The 25,284-nt window shown below is 39.5% G+C and overlaps 1 protein-coding gene across 8 annotated transcripts in view; it reads left to right on the top strand.

The window, feature by feature from the left end:
• The first annotated feature begins 964 nt into the window (after positions 1–964).
• The window catches only part of RBFOX1 (RNA binding fox-1 homolog 1), a 1,149,451-nt gene continuing 1,125,131 nt past the window's right edge, over positions 965–25,284 (top strand). For 4 of the 8 annotated variants that reach the window (XM_051793466.1, XM_051793387.1, XM_051793724.1 and 1 more), the window contains exon 1: positions 970–1,229. In XM_051793466.1, the coding sequence (XP_051649426.1) occupies positions 996–1,229 (234 nt within the window). In that variant the 5' untranslated portion in view covers positions 970–995. Of the gene's footprint in view, positions 1,230–25,284 lie in introns of all 8 variants that reach the window. The other 4 variants (XM_051793639.1, XM_051793308.1, XM_051793550.1 and 1 more) reach the window with 3 other exon arrangements.

The raw sequence follows: 25,284 nt of genomic DNA, 5'->3' as shown, positions 1-25,284 counted from the left end.
TTTAATCCCCAGGCTTCTGACTAGCATATATCCAGATATGTTCAGAGGGCTTCTTAGGGATTTACTTCACTCTGTCAGCTATAAAGAATCTCATTTAAATATACAAGCACTTAAGTGGGAGAAAACAGAAGTCCTATTGTCTTTTTTTAAAAAAAAAACCCCTGTGCTTCATATTGCATTTTGCATTGGAAGAATGAGGTGAAGCAGAATGTTGTAGTCTGTGTGTCAAAACACCAGGTTATTGTTACTTTTTTTTTTTAAAGGTCCAAATATTACACCAGTCCTTTGATTATATATGTTGATGTTTTTCATAAACTGACTGAGAGGGGAAAAAAGACATGTGAACTGTCCTGTTGGGTTACCTTAATATAATTTTAATCCCATTGATACAGCAGTAGGACCACAACACTGTGCTAAATCGGTGTGACAACGTGGAATGGGGATTTAGAGGATACAAAGGTAATTTACAAAGAAAGAACACCCTTAAAGAAAACCCTAGACCTGCAATAAAATAATTTTCAAAGAAACTGTTTGGAATTAAAGGCATCTTTGCATTTTAATGGGTAATTATTCTTGGCATCAATAACAGTATATAACCAAAATCCACTGCATCCCCGAGGGACAGAGGTAAATCTGGATTTAAAGGAGGTGCAGCTAATATTTTGTACTTTAAGGAAAGCCAATTACTGGGGATCAGGTAGAACAGAAGTCCGAGGCTTTTGGCAACGTAAGCAGCAGCATCGTGCATACAATCAATACACGAAAGGTTATTACTTTTTATTAGGAGCAGGGGCTGGAATGTGGAAGCAAAGCTGCCAGCCAGCAGGAGAGGGCGGCAGAGAAACGGGAGAGCTCCGTGCAATTCTGCAAAGCCTTCGAAACACCACTTAAATTTTTAAGAGGAGCGAGAGCACATCGGAGCTCTCAGAAGCCAAATCCCCTTCAAAAAGGCATCCTCGTCAGTCTTTATAAATAAAGTCTGTAACACTTTGAAAATGTCAAATTCCTGTGGCAGCCCAGAAGACGTGGGGAAGCAGCGAGGCAGAGATGGCAAGATAAGAAGGGAGGATGTGGATGATTCTCAACCTGAGGGAAAGAGGTTGAAGCTGGGGAATGAAGGAGGAAACAGTGGAAAGGACAGAGAAGCAGCAGCAGCAGCAGAAGAAGCAATAATGCCTTGCTTGGGCAGAGAAGAGCCCGTGCCCGAAGGAGGGGATGAAGGCAAAAGTGTAAGTGAGGGTCTTCAGTGGCTCTGAGCTGGGAAAGGGGGAAGGGCCGTGAGGTTACCCTTGAAATTATTTGTCGTCCTGAAGTTGGTAATTGGGCATCAAGTAGTGTAGAACAGATGTGATCAAGTGTCCCGTCTCACTGAGATAATAAGCATGTTCCTCTTGAGTTTCTTACCTTGGCTACATGCTTTTTAGTGCAGGAGTGTGTATTTTAATCGGGCTCTCACTGTTGGCTGCTTGCAAGATGTGTATTGCAGAGAAGTGATTTTTTTTGGCTTTTTTTTTATTTCTTTGGGGGTTGGGGAGGAGAGGGGAAAAGGGATATTCACTGCCACAACTTGTTTTTCAGCTCCCTATAGCCATTAATAAATTGGGTAATGGTTGGTACATTGAATTGGGCAGTTTGGGTTGTTTATCAGCCTGTCCATTCAGACTTTCCCCCACATTGATGTTGGAGAGTACTATTTTACAGCTGGGGATGAGTGCAGAGCCTCCAGAGGTGGAGAGCTGGTGATTAGAGATCTCATCTGGGGAGAGAGCAAATGTCATCTGGAGGGATTTCAGAAAAAAAGAGCTGCTGAGCAGTTGTCTTTATAAATATCCCCATTATCAGACCTCTACGTGAGGTTAACTTTGTCAGTGTTTCCTGGCTGGCTATTTAGTTTGGCTGCCGTGCCTGTCAGCAGGTTTCTGAGGCACAGCAGAGACCGGGGGGGAGAGGGGATGAACACATGGGTTCCCAGCCAGCTGAAGCTTTTCCTCTCATGGTGCAATTTGGGCCAGGTACTTTTCCTGGACACAAATTGGCTGCTTCCCTCCATCAGCAGTGGAGGGGGAGGTGGTGGGAACAGTGTCTTGGGTGTAGGATGTTTTCTCTTTAAGTTGTCATATGGTGAGAGTACAGCTTTAGGATTCACTTATCAGCTGCTGGAGACTTCAGTGCACAGATTTTATCCAGAAGTTTTCTGAAATGTATTTTTCCTCTCCTGGGATTGATTTCCTGAGTTAAGATGAGCCTCTTCAAATGAGGAGTTAAGTAGATATTCCACCTTTCAGTAGGATTTACGTTGTTAAATAATTTGAGAGGTAGTTCTTGCAATTTGTTCTTGGTGGAATTTCATCTCTAAATGCAACAGTTTTCCTGGGATACAAAAGTATTTAAAATATGTCTACAGTGTTAGTTTGTTTCTACAGGCAGAAGTCTCTCTTATCAAGCCATGTAACCACAGAGAATCGGGCTTTGGTCTAAGTCTGTTTTGGGCTTCCAGTGATTATGAAGACATGATCTTTTTAACTCTCAGCTAGCAAAGTAACTCTCCTGTTATTAATACTGGTTCTGGCAGAGACTTTTTTTTTCTTCCCCTAAAGTTATACAATATACAGGCAAGTTAATTGGTCAAATCATAATCCTTGGTTTTGTCTTTTTTTTTTGTTTGTTTGGTTTGTTTGTTTGTTTTCCCCCCCTGAGACTAAAGGTTTTAAATTCCTTCTACTTTATGATAAATATCCACTGTGGTTTGGGGTAAAAGTCTTTTTAATGGTACATCTTACTATAATATTTAATTAGGATGTTACTGAAGACTAAACCTTAATTGAATAAATTTACTTTGTCTTGTAAGGGGTCAATTTTTGAGTGCAGAATATGCTAGAATGATGCATAGCTAAGTCACTGGGCTCTGCCCCATTTGTGAGACCTGATTCACACCCTTACAAATGTTTTGCCACTGCAGGAGAGTTCTGTGGTGATGGATACCTGTCCTTTTTTTGGTCATTTCAAGGACCTGTGTGTATCTGCTCCATCATTACATTCTTACTTTTCAGCAGGGGGTTGCTAAAAATATTAAAGCAAATCTGCTAATGACCAATTGTTTTCCTGTTTGTCTCTCCTAAAATAAATTCTTATGTAGTTTTTATAATAAAGCAATTCTTAATTCTTAAACTGAGTTAGATTCAAAATTCATCAAAGCTCAGTGAAACTGTTCTTTCCCCTCACTTCAGTAGACTCTTGCTTGGGATATTGCACCACATTTAATATAAAGTTCCAATATTTTTTTCCCCTTCCCACTTAAAGCAGTGCGTCTGAGTTGGAGAGATCGTTAGAAATTAATTATGTGGCATTTAAAATTCTGTTAACATAAAACTTTTACTAAAAACAGGGAAAACTTGTTCAACAATCACTGTGTCTGTCACCTTGTAGAGAGCAAGCTGCTGGAAAAGATGGACTGCGTGCCCTTAGGAAACACTGGAATGACTTCATTTCTGTGCTTAGAAGAATCTTTATTTTAATAGCCATGGTGGTGTGGGTAATCAATGCAAGCATTGGAGTAACATTCCCTAATAGTCCATTATGTCTTCTATTTTAAGGAAGGACATTTAAACAAAATTATAGGCTTTGACTCATTTTTGGACTAGTAATAAAATATCAGCACAGTATGTGTGCCATTTCTTTATTTGTTCCACTGCAATTTGCCTGATTCAACATCCATTCTCAGGTTTGGAGGAAAGAAACCTACCTCAGCTGCTCTAACTCATTATTCCACTTATTATGAAATCTGGTATTATGGGAGAATGCAGGCACCATCTATATTTTATGTGTGTGAAATGATGCATAATCCTTGTGGGCATTTCCTTGGCACTGTGTGTTTGTAGCTGGAGCTGCTGCTGAGCACAAGTTGGTTGCAGGAGGATGTTTGTGCCACTGGCTTCAGTGGGCAGAGCTGTTCTCTTTGCCATGGGAATGAGGGGCTGCATTTGCCAACGACTCGTTGGCAGTGGTACCTGGAATGATTCCTTCACTTAGTAACTAGTTAATGTTAGTAACCCGGGGTGAAACTGTAATTTGTAATTTAGATATCTATTAAAATAATTTGCTTCTTGCCATCTCTTTTTATTACTTTCATTTCTAATGAGGAAACTGCTCGCAGCAGGTGTGAATCACAGAGTTTAAGGACATGGAATTTTTTTCCCCTCTAATGTCTCTTTTTGGCATAGCATCAGAATGAAGTACTTGGTTCAAATGAAATGGGTGCAGTCTTTGTAGTAAGGTTCAACTTGAGAAATCTCTCCTTTGGTCCAGATGGTGGGGAATTAGCATTTGGAAGAGCTGGTGAGTCACTCCTTTTCATCAAAAGTTTGGGTAAAAGTACTGAACCGGGGTCTCTGTGGAATTCAGTGTACCTCTTGTATGCCTGGATGGGCACCATAATTATCAGCCACATGATGCCATAGGGTTGATTGTCACCCTACCTGTGCTCCAGCACACATGAGAAATTATTGAATCGGTGTAAAATCATATTTAATGAAATAAAAAGCATATAAAGAAGTGATCATGCAAGTAATGACTTCTTTCCAGGCTTATAGACGTGTCCTCCTGACTGGCTGCCATGAGTTATCCACAAGTTAGGATCACCAGGAGTGTGTATCTTTGTAATCCTTGTACTTCAACAATAGTCATTTCATCTCTCTGAACAGCTACTGGTGGCAAAGGTTGTTTGCATTTAGGTACAAAAATATTTCTGTGTTCCTAATGCCTGCTTTGCTGTGAACCAAACTTTTTTTTTTTCCTAAACATTTGTGCAAATTTTTACAGAACAAGACCAAATTCCTGGGTTTGGTTTGATGTCTGTAGTGTTCCTAGACATCAACCATTCTGAACTGTGTTTTCATCTGTAATGTCACCTGCAGAAAAGAGCTTGAACTTTCACCCTTTAATCAACTTTCAGAATGATTTAATCAACTTTAATCAACTTTTTCAGAATGCATTTGGGAATTAAGGTACTGTTTCAAATTTTTTTAAAAAAAATTGCCTTTGTTAATACCTGGAAAAGAGGAAAATGTTACAGGTCCAGTGAAGAAAAAAGTGCAACTTTTTGTTGTTGCCATCAGAAGTAACCTCTTTACTTGACAATCCCAAAACTGAAGAAAAGAAAATGTGAGAAATGTATATGAAAGTGTGTTTAATACTTCTGTAGGAGGAGAAAACTGATTTTGCTGCTCACATCTGAAGAATAGACTACACTAAAGTTGTAGTATGTGGCAAATCCAGCTCTCTAAATCTCAGATGTTAGTAGGTTTTTAAAATACAGTTTAAATGGGGAGATGTGACATGCTATACAATGCTATTTAATGTTTGCAGTCTTAGTCATTCTTTGCATACAGAACAAATTGAACCCTGCTATTAATTTGAGTAGTGGACAAGCATTCCCAAGATTTAAAAGAAGTTACCTTGGAAAGCTGAAAAACATGTCTTGGAAAGCTGATCATTTAAAAGATTATTTCTCAGGTGGAGAGGAAGGATTTTCTAGAAGTTAAGATATGAGCTTGGAACTGCAGTTCAAGACAAAATTCCCTCATTTGAAGGATGGCACTGAACATGGGCTGTGTTAGTCTAGACAAACGAAATGCACATTTATTATCCCTTATGTTCAGCTTGGGTTATCGGAGAGGTTCTGTTTGGCTCAACAACTCAAGGCTTTTTCACGAAATAAATGCATCAACACAGTCAAGTGTGAGCATTGTACCTGAAACCTGACAGTTTGACCTTTCTGTGTGTTGCCACACACTGTGTTAATGTGGTTTCTCATGCAGGTTTTTTGTTTTAGAAGGCTTATTTTCTCCTTGCAGCTGGTTTGTCACAAAGGCTGTTTTGTGTGTACCTGGCTTTCTGCTCTTCATTGTATTCTGTGAATGTTACTTTGAAGGGGAATCGTGTTTAGACCTGGGATGGTGGGTCCATAACGGGCTGAGAGTCCAATTTAAGGTGCTGATTTTTGACTTTCAAGGTCCTAAGTAGACTGAAGCACTCTGCTGTCGAGGCTGTGCTTTAGGCTTTTTCACTCCTGCTTTAATAATGTTTAAATATGTTGAGATTCTTTTGCTCTTGGAAATTATGGGATGCACCTCCTCTAGGCATCCTGGAACATTTTGACTAGCATGACACTTGGAACATGTTGTGTAAAGCAGTCTACATCTGCCTTTCCTATTCTCCTTTTTTGGGGTCTGATTCCCTAATTAGAAGTTAATTTCAGGATTGAGTCTACTGACTTGCTAGACAAACTATGATATATGCTGGAATTACTGTTTCTGTTGTTTTGATTCAGAACACATTCAAATTCTGTGACCCAGGACAGGCATAATTGTCTGTCTTTGGAGGTGGAAAGAAAGGAGATGTGAATTTTTTAGAAGTGAGTGGTGGTATAAGGTGCTGGAGTTACTTCTACTGGAGTATTTGCTAAAAGCAAGTAAGGGAGCCTTTTGTAGAAAGGTGTGGATAAGAGACCTTCACAAACTGGTTTGGATTTAATTCCAAGTCAGTGGAAAATATTCTCTCTGAAAATGATTCCTCCTCCTGTGAACCTTTCAGCTGGTTAATGCCCACGTTGGTAAATGGTGTCCCTACAATGAGCAGGAATTACTGCAGTGAGGGATTGCCTGGGACAAGGAAAGGCAGCAGAAACAGACCCTTATGAACGACCTCACTTTGCCATTTTTCCTGTAGTTGTCAGGACAGATCACCAGATGGCAGGGGGTAAGTGCACAAAACCAAAGACTTTGTAGGGACTCTCTGGTTGTTTTGTCATGGGGGAAATTTCAATTCATTCAGCAAATAACTGCCTATTTTCAGCAAGCAATTGCAACCAAGAGTAACATAAGCTGGTTGTATTTACTCATTGGAAGTTTAATTTCACTGATAAGGAACGTTCATGAAGCGTTTCTGCCTCTATTTGAATAATCAATTACTTAATATTATAACTTTTGTAGAGTGACTGGAATAATACTTTGGATTGAAATTGCAACTAAAATGCATTAATGTCTTCTGAAGTGCAAAAAAAAAGACATTTCTGGTCTACAGGGTTGATTTAGTAGAGATTTGAAATTAAGGTATTTATGCATTGCTATTTGCTACTGTCTTTCTCCTTTTGTAGCTCAGTGTTAGTTATTATGAAAAATATTTCAGTCTCTATTATTTAGAAATTAATAACATTATATACTTTTCCTGGTGGTGTGTTTTATTGTTTGGTTTTTTTTTTTTTTAATGTTTATGGTCTTAGTCATTAGCCTGGCCTGAAACAATGGGGAATAAGCTACAGAAACTATGCAATAACTGAAAATGGAAGCAGCTTTGCCTTTCCTGTGGAGTACTCAATGTTCAGACTCATTTGTGATGCATTATTACTAAAGGGTTGCCTATTTTGTTCCATTAAATCAGACTGGAGGATCTGCTGCACTGCCACCCATGTAATTTCTCCCTGGAGAGTGCACTTAATGTGTTCTAACGTTCTAATGCTTTGCCCACTGTGCAGTTCTTAAACAGCCCCAGGAGTTAGAGATAATCTTGTCTACACTAGAAAGGAGCTTATCCTTTAAATTCAGAATACAGAGCATTTGCTTTTGAGAGTTGTCTTGTGTTGTGATCTCTTTCTTTCTGGCACCTTAAGGCACTATAACTCTTTCAAGAGCCAACTGGTCACCAACAGCAAACTTCTAATAGCTCAGTGTAGGAAAATACAACAGTTAAGTAACTTAACCTGATGTCATTGACTCTAAGTGGTAGATAATGAAGTAATTCTCAATTAGTTGTGCTGATACTTAATTAATAAAGGTCCATCTAAGGTTCACAAATCAATGGGAAGTGTCTGCAGTCCTTGGAAAGGATACTTTTGTTCTAGTCCAAAAGGCAAAACTTGAAGTGAGAAAGATTTCCTAAGCACAATAATTCTGATAACATCTATTCTTCTTTCACCTGCTATTTTTTTTCCTCCATGCTTTAAAATATAATGCATTTCAGCCTTATGGCACAGGCCATTATCTGGAGCTGAGCCTGGCAGTGGTGCTGCAGGATGCTGGTGTTTGGGTCCTGCTGCCTCAGGGGCCAGCAAGGAGAGGCAGATGATTGTGTTTGAGATGTTACTGTGAATTATAGGTCATTTAGGATCTCTAGGAAATAACACCACTCTGGTCCTTCACTTAATAAAAAAATTATTCTTTACCTACTTGGTAACTGGACAGACAAGTCAAAAGGTGAAGACAAGCACATGGTTGTCCAAGGCTACACAGCAAGAGTTGTGCAGGATCATAATGACCTTTAATAATTGAGCAGGGACAAAATGGAATCAACCATCACTGGCATAAACTTAAAAGGGCTCTTTGTTTTCCCAAGGTCATGATGCCCTTGAATAGTTGAGCAACAGCAGCATAGGCTCAGTCACTAAATGTGCACACTAAAGGGGCTCTGCATTTCCCCAGCTCCTGGAATTATTCTGGTGATGTTGGTTACTTTTGATTGTAAGGAGATGGTGAAAAATTTAAAAGTTTTTCATCAAATTTCTATTCTTGTTAATGCCCATGACTAGTGTGCTAAATTCTTGTTTTAGTTGAGTTGTACCGGGTTCAACACTTATTATCTTCAGTGAATGTTATTTTCCAAAGACTGAATGCTAATCACAAAATATAAATGGATTTAGTATGTAAAATTATGAACTGTCACCACACTGAGACTGCTCATTCCTTGACTTGGGCCATAACTAAATGGAAATTGAGCATTTTTATCAATAACACACTGGGGAAGTATCCTCTGTTCTGAGATGCTGAGAGGTTTTTTTCTTTAAAATATTTATTTCAACTAAAAAACCCCAATCTTTTCACTGTCTCCAGAGGGCAAAATCATTGACTGTTATGTTTAGAAACTGTCTGTGAATTACAAGAGTCTATATAAAAAGGAAAGAATACTGATTGAGCAATTAATCACTTTTTACTTCATTTAAAATAAATAATGACATTATAGAAAGCTGTTGCATTAGCTCTAAAAGAAGACTGGTTCTTGTAAAAGCAGCAGAACCAAACTTCTTTGTCAGTACAGGTTGGTTTCTGAATCTTGCAGGCACGGTAGATTTTGGTTATGTGACAACATTTTCTTCTAATGTCTCAGTTCAGTGTTACATGTTACAAAAAGGTGATGTTCTTGGCCACTAACATGTAGAACCTTCTTAGATTTCAAGACTGCTAGACTGGTTTCTGTTCAAAGCACTAACTCCCTAAATTCTGCTTGAGCTAGAACATGTAATTTTTTAAAAACAGAACACTATTGTTGATCAAAGGCTTCAGGTCATGGACAATTCATCACATTTTCAGGTAAATTTCTTGCAGTAACTCTCTATTCTCATTGGAAAAATAAATATACTTGCCTGTAGTTGGATTTTGCCCAACTGCACATCCCAGCCTGTATGGAGTTGTTGCACCAGATGTTATTGACTCCCATGATGGGAATAAACTCATCTCCTTCTTGTGGATAACTAAGCAACTGTATCTCTGTGTTTTTCTGTCTGTGGTCTGTGTTCCCCCCGTGAAATAATTTATCAGTGCCCTTGTTACTCTTTGCAAGTTCAACATTTTTGCAGAAAGCTGATTCTGCTGGATGGTCCCTTGTTAATATATCAATGGTTTAGGTGCTGCTCTGGCTTGGATTTCAGGTTCATTTACCAACAACCGTGAATGTCACAAATGATTGTGTTTGTCCATGTGGAAGTGTATTTCTGTCAGACAAGCCCAGAATTTATGACTGAGGTTTGATTTAAGTTGTCTGAAAATTACCAATGACTTGATTTATACATACCCTCTTTACCCAATTTGTTGGAAAAAATCACTGAATAATACTCATGGAAGAACAGTTTCTTGTGGGATGTTAATTGCAGAGGCATCTTAATTAGAATGACCTTCATCCCCCTTTTTTTTTTTTCCTGTGTGATGAGTTTTAATTCATTTTAAAGTCTGCTGTGCAGCTAAACCACTCTGGAGATGTTATGTTAGCAATCCACAGTGGGTGCTCAATGGTGATTTTTTTTTTTCCCCACCAAAAAATTTCATTATGTGATAGAGCCAAGAATTCTAAACTGAATTAACACCTTTCTATCTGTTGACAGATGAATTTTGCCCCACTGATTACTTTCCAGGATCCTTAATCTTCCTAGTTGATGGGTCAGTTCGGACAAAAGGCCAAATACAAGTGTGATGTGAACTACTGTGTGGTGTCTTGGTATGTTATGTCTGTAACTTTTGTGCAAGGAAGCTGCTAGAGCTGTTCCCTTGGAGTGTGTGCAGTGTGGATGGTTCTTAGCAGGGAAGTTTTAGCAAAACAAACAAACAAAAAAAGCAAACCACAAAAAACCCAGAAAAGGCCCAGCTGTGTGACTGAAATCAATCCTGGTCCATCACAGTCCTGGCCAGTGCAGAGGGTTTGGGTGATGCTGCTGGAAGGGGATCAGAGAGAAAAACCCGAGTGACCTGTTTAGTGAGGATGCATAATTGAAGTCTAAATCCCAGATAAAAGAAATGTCACCCCTGGAGGTGGCTGGAATCATCACTGGGTGCTCTGGACAAGGCCAAGGGAAGTCAGGGAGCCCCAGAGCTGAGTTCCCTTGGGAGCTGGATACACGAGTTTGACTGCTGACACCTCTGAGGAGGATGAAGCACAGGGATGTGAGAGGGTGGGGGCAGTTTGGCTCTGAGCTGTCTCAGTTTTCTGCTGTGCCATGACAATGTTCTCTTAGTGGTGTTGGTCCAACCTACAGTGTTGTCTCTGCTGACACGGACTGAACCAGGCTGCAAAAGTAAGGTTCACACAGGCTGGGGAGTTCATTTTGTGGAGCACTTATTGTACAAGGTTGGGTTAGTGACTACCTGGTAGTGCTGGAAGGACAGATGTGTGGTTTTGTTTGTTTGTTTGTTTGTTTTTCCTATTTGTTTGTTTTTCCACTTGGGAAAAGCCATAATTCCACAGAGCAACATCTTTGCTTAAATCACCTAGTGAAGCAAAAATAAAAATATACAGCATTTCCTGGTATGTCATATCAATTGCTCAGTTCTTTCAGTATATAAGTCTGCACTGGAATTCCACATATGTAAATGATAGCATCCTATTATCTGTTTACTTTCTTAAACCTTGCTTTTGTAAAATGAACATTTACTTAAATTGCCAAAGTAGATTTTTATTACCAGCTGCATAATTGCTAAACATGTTGCCCTTAAATCTGTTTGCTTAACAAAAGGGGCTTTTTCATGTGCTACTCCTTCATCTGAAGGTTCTAATGAAGAAACTAAGAGGTGACTAAATCAGTATTGAGATTGGAACATGCTACCAATTCAAAGAGGCTGCAGAATGGAATTAGTTACATGTTTTATGTGATTGTGCAGATTGTGCACATCCTTGTTGCTACTTTAGTCTTGCATCAGCTTTAGTAATTGCTGGAAATATCTTTCTTCTTCTAAGCCCAAAGTACCCATCCTGATGAATGTGTAATTTTGTCATGCTGACTTAAGGAATCCTGGAAATGAAAGGTGCCTATAAACAAAAGCTTTTGGCTTTTTCAATTGCTGACCCCACTCCTTGGGCTAAAGAACGATTGTCTGAAGAAAATGATGGCTTTCCAGGTGTGAAATCTGTTTCCCTGGCATCTCAAGAAATTGCATGTTGTCTACAAGGCTTTGAAAATTCACTAATATTTTCTTTCCACTCCTCTTCTCGTTTGAACTTTGAAAACTAATTCCATGTGCTCTTCCATTGGGAGTAGGGGAGTGGAAACTTCTGGTTCCCACTGCAGGTGGTAGAGACCATTTATCCTCAGTCCATTGCAGGATATGTTGTTTGCACACTGTTCATTTAGTCAGCAGTGGGACCAAGAACGTTTTCAAATAAATGGACATTTGGGCAACCCTTACTGTGAATGTTAAGCCAGGGAGGTAACACCAGCCCTCTGGTAATAGAAGCTGTCCCACATAGAAGTTGGTAAAAATCAGTATTTAGATCATTCTCCTCACTAAAACAAGCAATCAAAACACAAAAGCACACACAATCAGTACCTTTTAGCCAAGTAATTCCAAAGGCTTCTAGTATGAGGTGCTTCAAGTGTCAAAAGAAGTGTTCAACAGCCTCAAGTGTCAAAAGCTTCAAGTTTCATCTGTAATAAATTATATAAAATCATCTGAACAGTCTTTCTTATGAAGGCATTTTATTATTTATAGAGACGTTAAAGGGGATTTGGAGGCAGGCTGATGAAATGTCATTGCTTTCACCCAGCAAAGTAATTGTGTTTTAGTGAGGTAAAGGCTCTCAGCTGAAGAGAGGAAGTTGGTTGGTTGGGGAATATAGATAAAATAGGGAATAAACAGTGGAAACAATCTGCTTTTCTCAAAGGTGTCAACAGGAGAGGGAACTAATGCAAGGAATTGTCATGAAGCTCCCAAGGTACTTCACTGTTCTTGACACTTCCTCCTCAAAATCTAAAGATTTGTGCTCCCTTGAAACCAAAGAAATCAGTCACTGAAGTCAGAGCAGCAGAGGATGAAACCTGTGTCTCACTGGAGCTGGATATCAGGTTTTATTTCAACTTTGACAATGCTCAAATTATTTGGTCCCCATTGCAGTGTTTCACTTGTGATGTTTGTCACTTCTAGAGCTTCATGGCTCTACCTTGGTGGCACCAGGTGCTCTTCTGGAGGATGGATGGCAGAAACCAATGCTTTAGTGTTCAGTGTCCCAAGATCCATGTTTCTTTAGGAATGCAGCTGTGTTTCTGACTAATGTTTTGTTTTCTCCCTTTTCATTGTAATTTTCCTCCTATATCTCTGACTTAGGGAGAAGTTAAAATCTCTTTGCTTTTAGTTGTGCTTATATTAGTTCAGCTAAGGGTCCCCTGACTCTGCAAGTGGCTTTCTTAGCACAATTTAGAAAGAAGTAGTTGTATCACATAAAGCAAGTAGTTAAAATCCTCATATTCTAGGATTGGCCACTTATAAACAGCAACAATAAAAGTTTAACGTGCACATCTCCATTAGGTTCAGCTAAAACTTAATTAAAGTTTGAAAAGCATCATGAGTTTATCTGATGGAAGACTTTATGTAAATTTGGGGAATGTGTTTAGTATTGCTGATAATAAAAGCCCAGTTTCTTCCCAAGGGCTGATATGTTGAGGTACAACTTGAGGGTGATTTGGGGTCATATGAAGTATAACATTTTCTGCATTCAGGGCCAGGAAGCCTCTGAAGGCCAAACTGACTCCACCACCTTAAAATTAATCTTTCAATAAGAGAGCAGTAGAGTCTGATTTGCAAACATAGTGACTTATTTCCTTTAGTTTAGGCTTAAGGAAGCTCCTTGCTTTCTGTATAACACTTACTAGACATATTCTGATTTCATTGAAACTGAAGGAGAGTGTGAAAACTCCACAGGTGACATTGGGATCCTCCTAAATCTCCCAAGACCTGAGCTGGAGTCTGATTTTTACATATGCTCCAAGCTAAAACTCTAAGCCCCTTGATACCTTCTGTAGAACTGACGGAAACGTTTCATTTAAAAAATTGTGATGTTTGTTTTCTTGTGTTTATTTTTTTTTTCTGTGCTTTGTTTTATGGGGCATTTGCATGAAAATGGCATCTTGAAGAGTTCTTCTGTTCTTCACCTCATTCCTCACCTGGAGGCACCATCCTTGCTCAGATTTGCAATGAGTTACTGTGCAAATGCTTGCAGTGTCAGAGTTGGTGTTCTGCTCTTGGGTGGAGAGGGAGCAGCAGGAGCTGACAAATACTTAAACCACACAAGTTTAATGCAAAGATCTCTGCAAGATTACACACACTGGGGGAAGATGAAATTGGGAAGCCACACAGGCTGAGTGGAATGGTCTTAAACCCACTATTTTAGGTGTTTCCATCCCTGACCTGTCCCTCATCACATTAGGAACTGATTGTAGCTGTGCTGGAGAAGGAACAAAGTTTAATGGAGCCTTCAGGGAGATGTCCCCAGCTATTCTCAGACTATTTTAATTTGATTAGGATAGCTGTGGTTGGAGCAGGATTTCTGTTTTCTGAGGGATGAAATCATTGCTTCAAGGTATGCATCAGGAGTTTGCTCCATTTTAAGAATGGTGGCTTGAGCCAGGAACCAAACCCACCTCTCAAATGGAGCAATAGAGAACTGCATTAACAGCATTTAAAATCCTAAAAACCCATTAACTCTGTGAGAAAGCCAGAGATGAATTGAGGCACCTGCATCCTCTGGGAAATTGATATTTTGTAATGTAAATATCTGTGCCAACCCCTTGGTTCTACCTCTGTCCTGTCCTGGAAAGATGTATTAGAAAAGTGTGGGTTTGAACTCCTCTTGTGAGATCGAGGAAAGAGCTAAAATGCCTTTGCAGTTCTCTGAAGGTTTATTCCTTTCTTATTTCTATGCTCAGTTTGTACACTTTCTGGCTGTCAGGAGATCAGATACTTGTTATTTGTACTGGTTCTCTAAGAATGTGTTTGGGGAAAGTTCCCAAGGCAGCCTTGTGTGTTATATTTGGTACCAAATACAGGCACAGGATTTTACGTGTGTGTGGAAGGCAGGGTTAAAGAGGGATAAAAGTATTTGCTTAACTTTGCACCTCATTCTCAAATTCATTTTGAAGCCAATGTGGGGGTTTTTTCTGTTTTGGGTTTACTGATTTTTCTGCATTGAGAATAGGGTTGAGGGAGGTTTCTTCTCAGTTCTCATGAAGGTGAAAGAACCAAAGCCATCTCCTTTCCTCACTGTAGCACGTGAGGTGCCTTGTAGAGCATAATCTGAAGCTACAGGGCATAAGAAGTGACCTGAAGCAGGACATGATGAGATATTTCCAAGTAATCATCTCCCAACAAGTGCAAAAGATAAATAGGATGAACCAACTGCTCCCTGGACAGTTTATCTAGCTGGATAACTGGAGGTGACTGAGTGGTAGCTGCTGACTGTGACACAGATCTGGGGGTGTGAAGTCCACTGACGTGGCAGGCTGTCATTGTGAGTGAGCTTTGGTGTCTTTGGGGCTGGGGAGGAAAGTAAACCTGTGCCTCAATGTCTTGTAACTACTAAGTGAAGTAATTGGAATTGCCTTTTATGACATGGGCGCTCTGGGAAGTATCGCTGTTCTGCTCAGTTGGAGCTGTGGATGCTGTTGGGGAATGCTGACCCAGGAGGTTGATGGTGACACACAGAGGGGTGTGACAGCTGGTGGAAGGTGTCTGGCTGTGCTTCTGCACGGGGAGGTCACATCCCAAAATAACAGGGGGAACTTTGAAACCCACCCCAAGTGCTGAGGCCGTTATCACGTTGCCTTCAGCGCGGGGACGAATCGATGCTTCATCCTGCCTGTCCTTTCTGAAGGTGTTTTTAGAATCTTGGTATTTAGGAACTCCCCATGACTGGGTCTAGTTTTCTGCTTCCCCCTTTTCAGCACCCCCTGCCCTTTTGTCCCCCTCTCCAGCAGGGTGAATTTGGTTTACAGTCCCCAGCACAGTTCTCCAGGGGTTTCACCTGAGACTGTGAGGAGCTGTGAGGAAAAGCTGCTGATTAGAGAACTGACTTGCTTATTACCTCAAAGGCCTGTTCACCTGCAATATATAAATGTTTTAATCTCCTTGAGTGATTAAGGAGGCTAAATTTAGAGCTTCTTCTATTATATTGTTAGTGTCAGTTTGCTTCCTTCTACTTGGCTTTATTATCAGAAACACTAAACAGCCATTTTACCTTTCCATTAAATGCTGAAAGGCCGCAGTGGGAAAAGAAAATAGCCAGCACTTCTTTGAACAATAACGAAATTAAATAGTCCTGAAGCTGTGAATTTGATAATTTATCATGTTCTTTGGGCCACACATGTTGTGGGGGAAAAAAATAAATTAGTTTCTGCAAGAATGAGGGCAGTTGTTTCTGTGGGGACTCCAACTGCCAAATGTCACCTTAAGCATTATAAAAATTGCCAAGAGATTAACATTAAGAAATGCAAGAAATTATATAATTAGCATGAGAAAAGTGTGTGTGTGTGTGTATATAAATGGAAAACTCTCTAAATCTTCTAAGAAATGTGCAGGATTTATCACAAAGCTACTCTTGGATTACCAACTCTGAGTATTAAATTGTAAGTAAACCTCTTTTTTTCGTATCATGAATTTGCCTTCAACCATATTTTAAAAGCAGCAATTCTAGATTCAGTTTTTCTGTTAACTTCTACATTTTAAGCTGTTTGGGTGATATTTTAGTGACAGATTTATCTGTAAGACTGCAAACAGAAATGTAAGCTGCTACACAAGAATGTAAATTAAAAGCTGAATTTTTAGTAAAGCTGAGTTTCTGAAATAATTCCATCACTTCAGCAGTACGGAATTTCAAGAATAAACCAAAATGTTAATGAGAGTCTTGATTCAAAAACTGCAAACTCAGAAGCATTGATACTTGCTTGACAGAAAATTCTTTTAGGTCAATGCAAATTTTAAATGAATTGCTAGATTAAGCTTTACTGTGAGAAATGACTTTGTGTATCCTCCTTATTAATAAAAACCTTTGGAGTTCTGGCTTTCCAGGCAGGTGAACTCACAGCACTGGAGGTCTCACCTCCTATTTCAGCAAAACATGGGGTGTGCAGCTGCTGGAAATAAGTGGAAATAACTTACTTTCTTTCACTAGACACCCAATAATTTTAGGAATGTGAACGTTTGAGGCAGGATGAACCTCAGCACTTCATAGGGATTTGACATTTTTTTTTTTTTTTAAGAATTTGAAGACAACAGATAAAATGTTATTGTCTCTATTTTGCACAAATTGTTCATTTTTCTCTTCCATTGCTCTTTATAAAAGTTTCAGATAGTTTGGAAAGCTCGAGTAAGCCCTTGGAACTATTACAGCAAAACAATCTTGACATAACTTATTCAACAGGAAATTAGTGGTTTGTGTCTGATCTTCAGGCAGCACTACCTGTGTGATGTCATTGATGGGACACTCTGGGGAGGCCTCATCTTCTTAACAAAGGCTCCATCCATCTGTGAGGTGGTGAACCAAATACAATCAGCTTTTCAAAAAATAACTCACAGCAATAGCAAGTTTTTGAGGGACATGACACCCAACCTCTTTACATTTTTTTAGAGGATTCTGCTATGTAAGTGCAACACTTCCATTTATCAAAGGAAAAAAATATGCTATACAAACCAAAACAAAGTAATTTGAAAAGCAATTTTCGGAATAAAATGTACGTGGAAGCAGTTAATAGAAGAATTTGGAGAAATCAGATAAAACCATAAAAAAACCCCTAATTCCTTGGGCCATGGCTGCCCATCTCCTTCAAACCTGTTGGTCACAGTGTTGAAGTGACAACTGGGTGCTGAGGTCCTGCCACAGGGTGTGCAGTTGTTCTTCCCAGGGGCAGAAGGGCTAATTTGTGGTTCTTGAAGAATAGCACCTCGTTTACAGAAATGCCTGACCTTTATGTGATTAAGAAATACTGAGTGTTTAATATAGTTTTTAGACTGCACATAATTTCTATAATCACTCCTGTTGTTGCTGCTTTGTGTATTCCCTGCCTCTGGGCTGTTTACAGTACCATGAAGATAAGGTTTTTTTAAGTTGTTCTTTCTGGTTTTGTTCTTCCACATAAATAATGAGGGCATGTATTAAGTCACAATGAGAAGGGAATGTACTTCTTCCAACAGAGGTTCTGATTTGGCCTAGGAAGGCACTTGTACTTTTCAGTCCTGTGTCTATTCCACTTAAATCAGTGGTACTTAAAACATCCTCTAAAATAGGATGGATGTGTTCTCGTCCCCAAAGTCAGGTGCCTGATTCATTGCCTTGCTGAAGAGGAGAGAGAATCTTGTGCACGTTGCAACAGAATCAGATTTTTTTCCTGCTGGGGTCATGGGCATAGTGCAGACAGCCAGGTGACAGCCTTAAACTGCAGCAGAGTGGTTCCAAGGACCACGTATCCATCTGGGGAAAATTGCACCAGGAAGTTTTTGAGTCTGTACTGTGGTTAAATCCAGCAGGCTCTGGGTGAGGTGATTGCTGTGACTCCACCATTTAAAAAGTGATGTCGATGCCTCTCACATTCAAACAGTGATTTCAAACTGCTTACTGTGTTTTCTGAGTAGCTGCCTTCTGCAACTTTTGGCCTTTGTTTCAAAGTCCCTTCAGGCTCCTGCAGAGTGGGTTGATTCCTTTGTTGCATTTAGAGACAAAATAAGCTGTCCTTCCACGCCACCAGCAATGCTGCCAAGAAATGGCTCATGTCTCAGACCATGACAGCTTCAGGTTTGGTGTTCATCTCACAAGTTAACATTAATCTGTAGTTACTGGGTCAGTTAACAGGAGAGCACTTGGTTGTGGTAAAACCTGGTTGACTAAATGAGCTGGATACTGAGTGTATCAGGTACAGGACTCACTGGATGATGTATTAGGTGATCACAGGAATACCACCTGGCTCCAATATTTGCTGATCTATGAAGCCTCTTTATTACTCAGGTGCCTAACAGTATGCAAATATGTGTATTAATGGTTTCTGTGTCATAAAAATGGCAAATTTATGCCTTTGCACTTTATAGAGCCTGTAGAATCTAGCTAGCAAACTGTGTTGGTGGAAAACAAGATCACAAATCAATTACTCCTTGCTTGACACCGTTTAGATCACTTTGCTGAGATCCTTGTTCAGCTGACACTGGGAAAGTGAACATCCCTGGGAGTGTGACCTATTATTCAGAGAGAACTGCAGGCTAATAACAGCTTTGATCATCGAGAAATCTATTATTTTTTGACCTGCAAGACATCCTAAATGGACCAGTTCTATACACTGAAATTTATAGGCTTATAAGCTATAACATTCAAGCCTTTGTTATCTGGAAAATGAAGGACAATCCTACATGCAGAATGGTAGGTGTTTTCCCTTTGCTGCAGCTTATTCCTTAGGGAGGCAAAATGCAGAAGAGCTGATTTCTGGAAAGTAACTGCGGCATTCTTAGCAGAAGTAATTTATCAAAATCCTGCTTTGAAAAATGGCATGTGTTCATTGGTACAAAACCTTCCTTGTTGTCTGTAAAAACAAAGATCAAATCTGATTTGGTTGGTGTGGTTCAAAAGCTCTTTCCAGATTCTCAGAGCAGACTTCAGGCTCTCAGATATTCTGTCTTCCTTCTTATGTCTTCCTGAGACCATCCACTGCCAGTGGAAGGTGTTTGGCCATGCAATTAGTCTGTTACTAGATCTGCCATATGGTGAGTCAGCTTTGCTTTTAGGGTTTTTGTTTTTCAGTGTGTGTACTTTTCTCACAGAGTAATAATGCTCAGAGATTTACTGTTTATTTTTTATTTTTACTCAGGTTTAATATTGCAGCAGGAATCTATAGCTGACATTCACCATGTTATTAAGCAAACGTTTGTTTTTTCTTTGAGTGACATGATCATAGTTTTCCTTTAAAACTCAGTGCAAATAAAATCTTTGGATTTAATATTCTTTGGGTTTGGGTTTTTCCCACCCTCTGCTATTGAATAAGGAAGTCAGTTTAGGTCCTTGATATTTAGTATTCATTCTGGAGTGGGAAAAATCCCCTTTTTAGAGATTAAATACAGCTCACATAGATAACAGGCATTTTGGACCTAATGAAAAATCAAAAGAAGTCAGTAATGGGATTCTTGTCGTTTTTATACACCCATTATTCCTTGTTATAGATTTAAAACAGATGTTCTTTCTCTTCTCAGTTGTGCTCTGCACTTTACAATACAAGCATTTACCTCTTTTGTACTTACTACTGTTTCTTTGCAGTGATGATATCCTGGTCTTCCTGCAGTTAAGAGTCAAGAGTTCTTGTCTTGTGTAAAACTGGGAGCATCACTGAATGGTAGTTTCTGAGTGTTACTGGCCTTTAATTTGTCCTCCCCACTCCACAGAGCCTGGCAGGAGGACACTGTCACAGTGTGGTTCTTCCAGTCTGAAGGCTCTCAATGTTCCCTGGGTCAGGGATAGAGAATTTCTTACTTTTTTGGGATGTTTTTCTCCTAGTCCATTCCTAGTCCATTTTCTCCTCATCCATTCAAAAACATGTGCAGGGTATACCTGGTTTTTCTTTGGTTTAATTTCCCTTCAGATTCTGGGTGTTGGTTCCTGTTCCACTTTTATGTACAAAATTAGACATCTATATAATACCTATTTTTTTCAGTTATGGATTGCTATAAACTATGACCACACTGAATTTTTTAAATTTGGAGACTGAATTAAGGCTCTTTTTAGGCCATGTGACCACATGAAATAAGTGTAGATATTTCACCAAGTGCTGCAAAAGCCTGAATCCTCCATTTCTAGTACATAAGAACTGGAAAATGTTAAAGTATGTATGGAAATATATTTTCATCACCATAAATCTTGCTTCAGCTCATTAGTATGCAACCACCAAGTAATTAAATGTAATTGAAGTGCTGTGCCAGAGGAAGTGTGATCCAAAAGTAATTGCTACTCTTGTACTTCTCTGTAGTGTGATCTAGAAGCTGAACTTAATTGTGTATTTGACCTGTACAAAATGAATAGCAGCTACCATTTTATTACACTACACCTGCATTTTAAATGCTGCTAATTAGTCAATATTAAACTAATAATGAAACAGCAATAGAAGCTCCTGACTGTATTTAACTGAGTGAGCTATTGAATGTGCATCATACCAACATGCTATTGAGGCAAACCATTTTCTCATCTCATGTTTTATGACTAAGAGCATTCAAGGTTTCCATGTGTTCTTTCAGTGATGTGAAACATCTCTGAATTTAGTTTTTCCGTGAAAATGCTGCTGGATGTAACCAAATAATCTCCTATAATAAGTGAGGTGCTCTATATCCTCTGTATTTCCTGTACTTTCCATTTGTTAAGGCTGTCCCAGACCAAGTTTAATTCGTTAAATTGGACATTCTTGCTTGTGCTGCATTTGAGACTAAATAAATAGTTCTGCAACAGCGAGTCCACGACTGACTAGAAATAGAGAAATCTTCCTGACTTTGGCTGTGTCTTCATTGGCAAATAGCAAGGCCCTGCTAGAGTGGACCTTTAGAGCAAACCTGTTAGTGCTAATGACCTACTGACACCCCTGAGTTCCTTCAGAAACACTGAAGCACTTGACTGCCTTTGAAGTTGATTCAACTTATATCAAATTCACCGTTTTCCTTGGATGAAAATAGTTTGGTTTTTTTTTTTTTTTTCCCCAAAGTCTGGCAGGAGCTGCCTGTAGTCGTGATGCTCTTGGTAATGGGATTGTCTATGAGGAAAGAAAACAAAAAAATTGTATTGAGGATCACTTGCCAGTCTGTGTCACAGAGTTCAGAGGTTTTGCAATCAGTGGGCTGTTTTCAGAGCTTTTAGCTTGAGGAGAGAAAGTCTTGTGTCCAGATGAAGATTTGAGATAAAACAGCATCCTGAAGGGTTTTGCTGAAGCAGTTTTAGCCAGAGATGGCTCAGCTCATCCTGTCACCTAATCAGGCAAGGATGAGGAAGGTATGAGCAACAGCACCTCCCTTGGTTTAATCTGCCTGGGTTTGCAGCAAAGAAAGGGGGAAAGAAGGACCTAAGGTAAAAGGAAACAAGATGCAGCAGGATCTTCCTCTTGGAGAAGCTGGGTAATGGGAATAGAGAATAAACTTATCTGTATTTAGAGTGTATTTTGTGAATTATTGCTTTAAGCAGTAACCACCTGTTTCCAGCGTGGAATGTGCTTTAACACGTGTCTGTTGTGTTTTGGACGTGACTCCCTGCAACTTTTTGTAAAAGGAATCCAAAGATGTGGTGGTTGGAAAGGGATTTAATTACAACAAGTCACAAATGGTTCATTGCCTCATGGAAATGCAAGGTGTAATTGCAAATATAATGTGTTCATGCCTGAAACTTCAGCAGCTTTAATGTCTGGAATGGAAATTGCATCAACTCCCTTTTCCAGGTAGTCTGGCTGATGCTTATTTGCTTGATTGATATCTTCCTCTTGGCCACATATCTGTCACTGAGCAAATCCTTATGATACTGGTGATTTGGCTGAAATAATGATGGCTATGTTGTGTTACTCTGGAAGTGAGGTGATTCTAATGATGATTCTGAAACATTTGGAAAGCACAAAAAAAGTCTAGTCTCTCCCTCAGAGCTTTTTCCTAGACTATAAATACTGGAATTTCAGCTGTATTTTATCTGTAATCCAAATAACTGCCAGAATTAGTATATCCAGAAGAAATAACATCTGTAGCTACAAATATATTGGAGAGGATGGATTTTGAATACAGTTTGCTAAAAGATTGTGGATTTTACCTGGTTCTATCATGATGCATAAATTGCTTTTTAAAGAAAACTCCTATTTCTTGTGCTGGAAATGAGTACTTTAAAGTTTGATTTGCTATTTAAAGCATAATATTTTTTCCTGTTACCTTTTCCTGCTGTGATTGTTTTAGCTCTTTTCTGCTGCTTCTGGTTTTTAAAATACACGGGCAGGACATTGACAACATCTGTCAGTGTAAGCCTGGAGATCTTAGAACAATTTTGGAGTGGTGATCAAAAGAGTTAGCATATGCTTCCAAGTCATTTTAGATTAAATATGTTACAGTGTCTACTGGCTTCTGAATGTCAAATTTGACACTCAAGTTAGATGGGAAATGAGTTTCTGTTCTGGGAAAAAGAATGAAAAATTTCCCTGAAGTCTTCTTGAATTTAAACTGAGGTGATGCCAGTGATGTATCCAAGAGGCTGCTGAGTGATGGAACTTGTCTCACGCCCTTATTGAAAATTTTCTGAAGAACCCTTAATTAGTCCAATGAAAAACTCCAGCATGTGAAAGTAACAGGTGTCTGCTTCCATCCTGGTTTCCCAAAGTCTTGTGATTTAAGGCTGTAGAGTTCCTAAAAGTTGTCCTGGATAGAATATAGTCATTAATAAATGCTAAGCTTCCAGATTTGTTTTTGAAATACAGTGGAATCTTATTCTAGTTTTCCTTTTAAATTAAAGCTAGACAGAGAAAGGCATACTTCAGAGTAATCAGTAACTTAACTAGGATTTGAAGGGCAGGAACTCCAAGTTTAGTATGTGTTTTATTTAATTCCTGTCAGGTACATGAACATACCTGTGTGCCAAGCAATGCCACAGGTCAGCTGTTGCAAGCCAGTTCTTTGTGCAGATGTCACACATCATAGAAACAACTAAATAATAATACAATAAACTAAACTTGTGTAAGGCTGGAAAAAGATCTGAATCTGGCTCTCCCCTCTCCTGGACAAGAAAGAGGCACTGGAGTCTCTTGGTTATTCTTGAAATTCCATTTTCAGCCCAAAATGCTGTTCTTAAGCAGGACTTTTTTGACTCCTGTTATAACTTACTTAGTTTAGACTGATGTAATTAGCACAAGCTAGAACATTGTGATAATAGCTTGAGTCTATCACTTCCCAATTAGCTCAGAGGAGAGAGAGGTAGTTTGCCTCAGGCATTCTTGTTTTATTAAGATGTATTCAGTGATCACCAAACTGAAGGCTCAGGGAGCAGCACACCTGAGTACTCACCCAGGAGTCAAAACACTGTCAAAGACTGGGCTTGCTCTGATGGGAATTAACATCCTTTTTAATTTTCCTGGCACTGCATGCTGCTGTTCATTATTCCCTGCTGATCACAGCATCTGAAATTGCTTTTTGGTCTGCATGGTACTGGAAAACTTGAAGTAGAATGGAATGAAGGGGTAGGTGTGAAAGATGAGCACTGTGCTGTGACTTACCTTCCCTTGCCACAGCCAGCCTGTGCTGTCCTTGGGGAATCATTTCTCTGGAAAACTCAGAGAAACTCATGGCTCAGGGTAAAAAGGCTCACAGCAGAACGAAGTAGTGCCTAAATGTCATGAATGACTCCTGAAAATCTTAGGTTGTGCCTTTTTACTGAAGGGTCAGAGCTGCCAGTGCAGGAATGACCTGTTAGATATCCATTGGAAAGGCTGGGGTGAACCAAGGCAGCACCTGCATGGATTTGGGATCCTGTAGGGCACAGTGTGTTCATAAACTGCCACTTACAGAACCTGAGGCAAACACTCCTTATACAGAGTGTGTGAGAGCAGCTCTCTGCATGTACTGCTCTGATATAAAGCCTTGCAAGGGGGTGTTTCTGCTGTTAGTTGGGCTGTGGGGAGGCTGCAGACTCTGCTGCTCAGCTCCCCTGGGCTTTTTACTGAGGGCAGCTTTGATTTCCCTGCCTTTCTTTCTATAGATCTGCACCTGCTGTGCCCCTCAGGCTCATTGACCCATGTTATCTTCCGAGGGGAGCCTCCCTGCTTTCCACAGACACCCCTTCAAGTGTGAGCCACCCTCGTGTAGGTTTTTATTAAAGAGGGGAAATTAAAGTCCCTCATTTTCAAATCTGGAGCAGGGAAATGCATGTGTAAAGGTTATGAACATTTGATAGTCACTCCTTGGCCTTTTTGCTTTTATTCATAACCTCAGGCTTTCTTTGTACATTTTGGAAGGAAAAGCAATTTGGAGTCAGCACAGAATTTGGATGATATTATGCACCATGCTTCTGAAATATTGCAATGGAGAGGCACTGGAAGTAGGTGAAGCAAAATTGTCTATAGAGGGCAAATGCAGAAGTTGTTTTTATCCCAGTTTGTGGTCAGGGACAGTGCAGGACAGTAGAGGTGGTGTTACAGGCTATGCCTTCCTTAAGGGGAGGGTTGTTTTCCCTGAGATGAACTTCCTTAAACTTCAATAACAGTTCATGCTTTTCAGGTACTTAGCCAGTAGGGGGTCATAGTGAAGATTAAAAAAAAATAATTAATTGGAATTGCTCAAAAAGCTGTCAATAACTTTTTTTCCTTTTTTTCTTCTTTTTTTTAGTTTTAGAACATGTTGATGCTGAGCAAACAGGGTGAACTACTACTGCCTCTTTGAATTCCTACCACAACCTTTTTTCAGTGCTGTTTGCTATTCATGGCAGTGAAATTGAGCCTCTTCTTAGGGGAAGACTTGTTACCATAAAACTTGATTTCATAGTATTTGTAGCAGAAGTATTTTATGGGTCAGCAGGAAAAAAACCCCCAGTTATTGCAACCTTCTTTCCACAGAGCATGGTTGAGTTGCTGTGTTTTATCAAATACAGTATGACAAAAGTATTTGTAAGCCATTCAGTCATCTTCATAAATTAGACCCTCTATAAAAGGAGTTTTCAAAACCAGCAGGCAGCTTTTTGTGTTTGACATAAAATAGCTGGATTTTAAGACAGCAGTTAAAATAATGTATT

This window comes from Manacus candei, unplaced genomic scaffold (genome assembly GCF_025592945.1).
Source record: "Manacus candei isolate 608988 ecotype Guabito, Panama unplaced genomic scaffold, ASM2559294v1 h1tg000002l, whole genome shotgun sequence".
In the NCBI taxonomy this organism is placed as follows: Eukaryota; Metazoa; Chordata; class Aves; order Passeriformes; family Pipridae; genus Manacus; species Manacus candei.
The sequence above is the reverse complement of the archived record's forward strand: the minus strand, read 5'-3'. Positions and strand labels throughout refer to the sequence as shown.